The sequence below is a fragment of the Lynx rufus genome, unplaced genomic scaffold, assembly GCF_022079265.1.
Source record: "Lynx rufus isolate CCGP_SWC_20201006 ecotype Redwood Valley unplaced genomic scaffold, mLynRuf1.p SCAF_2, whole genome shotgun sequence".
In the NCBI taxonomy this organism is placed as follows: Eukaryota; Metazoa; Chordata; class Mammalia; order Carnivora; family Felidae; genus Lynx; species Lynx rufus.
Window position 1 is genome coordinate 18,214,431 of NW_025814834.1, and position 6,374 is coordinate 18,220,804.

The following is a 6,374-nucleotide window of genomic DNA, read 5'->3' on the forward strand; positions in this document are numbered from 1 at the left end:
TAAAAGGGACCCTGGTTGGGGGAAGAGGAGGACAGTGTGCTGCCCATAAGAAAGAGGCAGCCAGGAGACTCCTCTGTGGGCGGCCAAATCTGGGATTGTCCAAGATCTACCTGGGCAGGAGGCGACCTGAGCTTCTGAGCGAAAGAGGCTGTGCAGGGGCCGGAGGGTCCGGGGTTGCAGAGCGCCAGAGGCCCCAGCTGACTGGGGTCCGGGAAAAGTCCGCCGAGCCGGGAAGGGGGCTGCTGGGCCGGAGGGACCGTTCTCTGTGCGGCGGCGTCGCTGCTCCGCCTCCAACACCGGCTGGCACTCCAGTGCCGCGGAGTCTGGGGACTCAGGCTGGGTCTGGGGAAGGGAAAGGAGCAGGAGCAGGGGCTTGGGCTGCCCCAGAGCCGCGGCCCCATGCCCTGAGCCCGCCCGCGGCCTTTGGTGCTGATGGACAGCTCCGGCCTCTGCTCCTGACGTCACTTAGGGCGCACCATCCAGGCAGGGGCGGGCTGCTTCTGACGTCACCAGGGACGCACCAACCACGCCGGGGGAGGCAGGGGACTCCGCCTCCGGCGTTTCCCTCACCGGCACTGAGGAGGGGGCACTTCCGGGGGTCCTTCCCCTTTAACCTCCCCCTTCTCCGTCTCCGGTAGCTGGAGCCCGAGACCCCACCCCGGGGGCGGGGACCTCGCAGTGACACGTCGGACAGCGGCGGCCGTGGTCGAGGCTCCTGCGCGGAGCGCTGGGACCCTGCGCCGGACGGAGGAGGATCGGAGCGCCGCGCAGGGGATTCGACTAGGACCGCGTCGGCGGGGAGGGAGCGGGCCCGCCCGCTTGGCCCGGGCCCTTCGGATCCGCCCCCTCCCCGGTCCCGCCCCCTCGGAGCCTCTTCTGGCTGCTGTGGGGCTGCTCCGGGCCCCGGGGCCCGTGGTCCCGGCGCCATGCGGGCATCGCTGCTGCTGTCGGTGCTGCGGCCCGCAGGGCCCGTTGCCGTGGGCATCTCCCTGGGCTTCACTCTGAGCTTGCTCAGCGTCACCTGGGTGGAGGAACCGTGTGGCCCAGGGCCGCCCCAACCAGGAGAGTCTGAGCTGCCGCCGCGCGGCAACACGAACGCGGCGCGCCGGCCCAACTCGGTGCAGCCGGGAGCGGAGCGCGAGAGGCCTGGGGTCGGCGCAGGCGCCGGGGAGAATTGGGAGCCGCGTGTCTTGCCCTACCACCCTGCACAGCCTGGCCAGGCCGCCAAAAAGGCCGTCAGGTAGGGATCAGCCCCGCCAGCCCCACCCCCTGGGCACCGGTCGGGTCGGGCGCGCCGGGGAGGCCGCCGGAGGCTGGGTTAGGCTCCGGAAGGAAGGGGCTGGCCAGCCAGGAAGTCTTTGGCCCCAATAACTTCCGATTGCCCTGCTTCCCCGGGAGCTGTGGAACCCATCTGAGGCCCTTTCTGGGCCCCGTCCAGGCCTGGGCGGAACTTGCCCTCCTCTGTCCTAAACTGGCTCGACCCCATGGTCCCTCATAGATCCTATTAGCTCCCTGATTGGGCTGTTGGGTTGCGAGAAATGACTGGTATTTGGAGTGGGTGCATAGAGAGAGGGAAAGAAAAAAGAGAAACCAGAATTTACCTGTATCTCTTGTTCCTGGGTGGGGCACCTCGGGATGAGGTTTGTGGGGGAGGGATGAGGTACCCATCCCATTAATGCCTTTGCGCATGAGTTGAAATACTTTTCTTCTAAGCAACACTGAGTTCAAATTTCAGCTTTGCGACTTACCCTCTGCATTATGGAAGCTAAGTTACCGGAACTGCTGAGCCTCGGTTTTCCCTTGTCCCAAACACACTCAGTACATCCCTCTGCCCTATATTCCTTTACATCATTTATGTGATGTATTTGTGCTATGATGGCATATTTATATAGAAATAAGTATATACATGGTGTGTGGAGTATCTATGTGCTGAGCAGTTGCCTAAGTGCTTTGAATAGATACTATCAGCTCCTTTATGCAGAGCAGACTACTGAATGAGGCTCAGGTAGGTTAAATAACTTGCTCAAGGTTAAATAACTTGCTCAGAGAATCAAATCCACAATGTACCTCTCATATCTCCACACACATTGCCATCCCTCCCTCCTCAAGGCACTATATAGGTAAGGCAAATATTTCACGTAAATCCCCATGACCCCCCGGGGAGTTGGTTATTCGTATCCTATTCGTAGGTGAAGAAACAGGCCCAGAGAGGATGTGACCTGCCAGAGCCTATGTTGTCTTCTGATAACCTTGTGCCCTCTTCTCCCCCAGAACCCGATACATCAGCACGGAGCTGGGCATCAGGCAGAGGCTGCTTGTGGCGGTGCTGACCTCACAAGCCACGTTGCCCACACTGGGTGTGGCCGTGAACCGCACGCTGGGGCACCGGCTAGAGCGTGTGGTGTTCCTGACGGGCTCTCGCGGCCGCAGGGCACCACCAGGCATGGCAGTGGTGACACTGGGTGAGGAGCGGCCCATAGGGCACCTGCACCTGGCACTGCGCCACCTACTGGAGCAACACGGTGACGACTTTGACTGGTTCTTCATAGTGCCGGATGCCACCTACACCGAGGCACATGGACTGGCTCGCCTAGCCGGCCGTCTGAGCCTGGCGGCCGCTGCCCACCTGTACCTGGGCCGGCCACAGGACTTCATCGGTGGAGAGCCCGCCCCAGGCCGCTACTGCCATGGCGGCTTTGGGGTGCTGCTGTCGCGCACACTGCTGCAGCAGCTGCGCCCCCACCTGGAAGGCTGCCGCAACGACATCGTCAGTGCGCGACCGGATGAGTGGCTGGGACGCTGCATCCTCGATGCCACAGGGGTGGGCTGCACTGGCGACCACGAGGTGGGAAGATAAGCCGCCCCGTTGGCACCTCCTGCCTGAGCTTGTGCCCTTCCCCCTCGGAGGCAAAGGGGTAGTTGGAAATAATAGGCCTGGGTTTCCATGCCAGTTCTGTCACTTTCTATCCCTGTAACCTTGGGTGAATGACTGCATCTCCTGAACTTTGGTATCCTCATCCATACCAATGAAAATAACTATGGTTCAGGTGTGTTCTAAGGATTAGAAAAAATAAGGGAACCTTGCACATAGCAGGCGTTCAGTGTTGGCTACTATGATTTTTATTTGAGCCCCTGGACAGCTCTGAGATAGGATCCATATGCCCATTTCCACACATGAGCTAGCAGAGGCTCGCCCAAAGTCACACAAGCTAACAACTGGTCAAGGTGTACTTAAACCCAGTAATTCCGACTCCAGGTCCACATAGGTCATGGGAGGGGAAGATGAAATCCACACTGGGAGGTGAATGGGGAGCTGTCCCATCTCTTCCCATCATAGACCCCTTCCCTTCCTCTCCCCAGGGGGTACACTATAGCTACCTGGAGCTGAGCCCTGGGGAGCATGTGCAGGAAGGAGACCCCCGTTTCCGCAGTGCCCTGACAGCCCACCCTGTGCGTGACCCCGTACACATGTACCAGCTGCACAAAGCTTTTGCCCGAGCTGAGCTGGAACGAACATACCAGGAGATCCAGGAGTTGCAGGTATGGTCGGGGCCCTGGGGGACAGAGGGGACAGGTCCTAAGACATCTGAGATCCCAGGGAAGTCAAAACTAGAATCAGAACAAACTGGCTTCCCAGTCCCTCTTTGTTCCTGCCTTTTCTGAGAAGCTCTTCCAGAAGCCTCCCTTTTAATTCTTAGGTTGCCTCAATCTGGGGAAAGGAGGTGGAGGCCCTGGGATAGTAGAAATTGGGGACTAGGGACCCATCCCAAGTAGCACCTGCTGTCTGCTTAGTCCTCCAGCTCTGCGCTAGCCCCCACGGTCTCTACCTTGCTCCTGGTCTATTTTTCCGATCTAGTGGGAGATCCAGAACACCAGCCATCTGGCAGCCGATGGGGAGCGCGCAGCCGCCTGGCCTGTGGGCATTCCGGCACCATCCCGCCCGGCCTCCCGTTTTGAGGTGTTACGCTGGGACTATTTCACGGAGCAGCATGCTTTCTCCTGCGCTGATGGTTCGCCCCGCTGCCCGCTGCGAGGGGCTGACCGGGCCGATGTGGCTGACGTTCTGGGGGCGGCCCTGGAAGAGCTCAACCGTCGCTATCATCCAGCCCTGCGGCTCCAGAAGCAGCAGCTAGTTAATGGCTACCGACGCTTTGATCCTGCCCGGGGTATGGAGTACACACTGGACTTGCAGCTGGAGGCGCTCACCCCCCAGGGTGGCCGCCGGCCCCTCACCCGCCGGGTGCAGCTGCTGCGGCCACTGAGCCGTGTGGAGATCTTGCCTGTCCCCTACGTCACCGAAGCCTCGCGTCTCACCGTGTTACTGCCTCTGGCTGCGGCCGAGCGGGACCTGGCCCCTGGCTTCCTGGAAGCCTTCGCCACTGCGGCGCTGGAACCTGGCGATGCCGCGGCAGCCTTGACCCTGCTGCTCCTGTACGAGCCACGACAGGCCCAGCGGGCGGCCCACGCGGATGTCTTCGCGCCCGTCAAGGCCCACGTGGCGGAACTGGAGCGGCGTTTCCCCGGGGCCCGGGTGCCCTGGCTCAGCGTGCAGACGGCCGCACCCTCCCCGCTGCGCCTCATGGATCTGCTCTCCAAGAAGCACCCGCTGGACACACTGTTCCTGCTGGCCGGGCCAGACACGGTGCTCACGCCTGACTTCCTGAACCGCTGCCGCATGCACGCCATCTCTGGCTGGCAGGCCTTCTTTCCCATGCACTTCCAGGCCTTCCACCCCGCCGTGGCCCCGCCCCAGGGCCCTGGGCCCCCGGAGCTGGGCCGAGACACGGGCCGCTTCGATCGCCAGGCAGCCAGCGAGGCCTGCTTCTACAACTCCGACTACGTGGCGGCCCGAGGGCGGCTGGCGGCGGCCTCAGAGCAGGAGGAGGAGCTGCTGGAGAGCATGGACGTGTACGAGCTGTTCCTGCGCTTCTCCGGCCTCCACGTTCTGCGGGCCGTGGAGCCGGCGCTGCTGCAGCGCTACCGGGCCCAGACGTGCAGTGCCCGGCTCAGCGAGGACCTGTACCACCGCTGCCGCCAGGGCGAGCTGGAGGGCCTGGGCTCCCGCACCCAGCTAGCCATGCTGCTCTTCGAGCAGGAGCAGGGCAACAGCACCTGAGCCCGCCCTGCGCCCCAGCACCCTGGCACGGCAGCACCCCTCTCCTCCCCAACAACCCAGAGTCACCTGCCAGCCTCGCCGGACAGGGCCGGCCGTGGTCTCAGACCCCAGGGCAGAGCCCGCTGGCCCCCTCTCTCTAGCTTTGTGGGTCCTCGGGCTCAGGACAAGCCCTGGGAGGTGCCTTTGGAGCCACCCCTTCTTGCCCCAAACCTGGTCTCCCTGCCTCTCCTCCCCCCACCCCCCCCAACGCCCCCCCCCCCCCCCCCCCGCCGCCCTTGACGCTGCTGATTCAGGCTGTGGCCTCTGAGTATTTATGCAGTGCAGTCTGCCTGACGCCAGCCCCATCTCCCTCCTGGGGGCTGGGCTGTAGATGAGTGGTTGGGGAAGCGGGGAGCTGAGAGAAGAAGGGGGGGTGTCCCCCGGCTTCTCCCTTCTGGACCTGGATGAAGCTCCCTGCCTTTAATAAACTGGCTGAGTGTGGACTAGTGATTCTGAGTTTTCACAAGGTGGCACAGGGACTGGCAGGGCTGGTGGTAAGGATGGAGACTCCCTTGTCCTGGCTGGGGGCCCCGGTCTCCTTTCCCGGGGACTAAGCCATGAGATGCCCAGCCCTGCCCCAGCTCACAGCTTGGTCATATGTGCACACGGAAAGTTCTTTACGCCTCTTTATTCTCAGTTTCGTCAGCACTTATAAAACCAGACTGGAGGCAGAGAGGCCATTCAGGAAGGCTCCCTTCCCCACCCCCAAACTCAGCCAAGGTCTGATAGGTCGGCCTGCTCCCTGTGGAGGGGACTCCGAAGGTGGGGTGGGGGCAGGGGAAATTGGGAGCTAGGCCAGGCCTGCTGGGCCACCCAGTCCCCCTGCAGAAAGGGGAGCTGGGCCTGGAGAGGGACAGGAAGTAGGACCAGCCCAGCCCTCCTGAGTCCTGGGGGTTCTCCCTCTCCTGCTGACATTCTAGGGCTGGGACCCTGGCTGTCCCTGAATCACCCACCCCCATAGCCCCACCCTGCTTCTACTTCTGTATCCCCACCCCCACCCTGTCCTCCCTAAATATATACAAATGTACAGGGGGTTCCACCCCTGCTGGGTGGGCCCCTTCTTCCATCTCCCTCTCTCCTTTCCTTCCCTCCCCTCCAGCCCTCCCTGGGCACCAGCCTGGGGGTGGGAGGTGTGGACAAGAAGGACCCTTGTGCAAAGCAGCTGGCACCAGAGCTGGTGAACTGAGTCCCCACCCTCCCAGTGAGCACCGCCCTCTCC

The 6,374-nt window shown here is 62.5% G+C and overlaps 1 protein-coding gene across 1 annotated transcript; it reads left to right on the forward strand.

The window, feature by feature from the left end:
• Positions 1-581: 581 nt before the first annotated feature.
• CHPF (chondroitin polymerizing factor) lies at positions 582-5,603 on the forward strand. The gene is made up of 4 exons (XM_047085344.1): positions 582-1,240; positions 2,272-2,845; positions 3,361-3,540; positions 3,857-5,603. The coding sequence occupies exons 1-4, from the start codon at positions 927-929 to the stop codon at positions 5,114-5,116; spliced, it is 2,328 nt and encodes a 775-aa protein (XP_046941300.1). The 5' UTR covers positions 582-926; the 3' UTR covers positions 5,117-5,603.
• Positions 5,604-6,374: the final 771 nt, after the last annotated feature.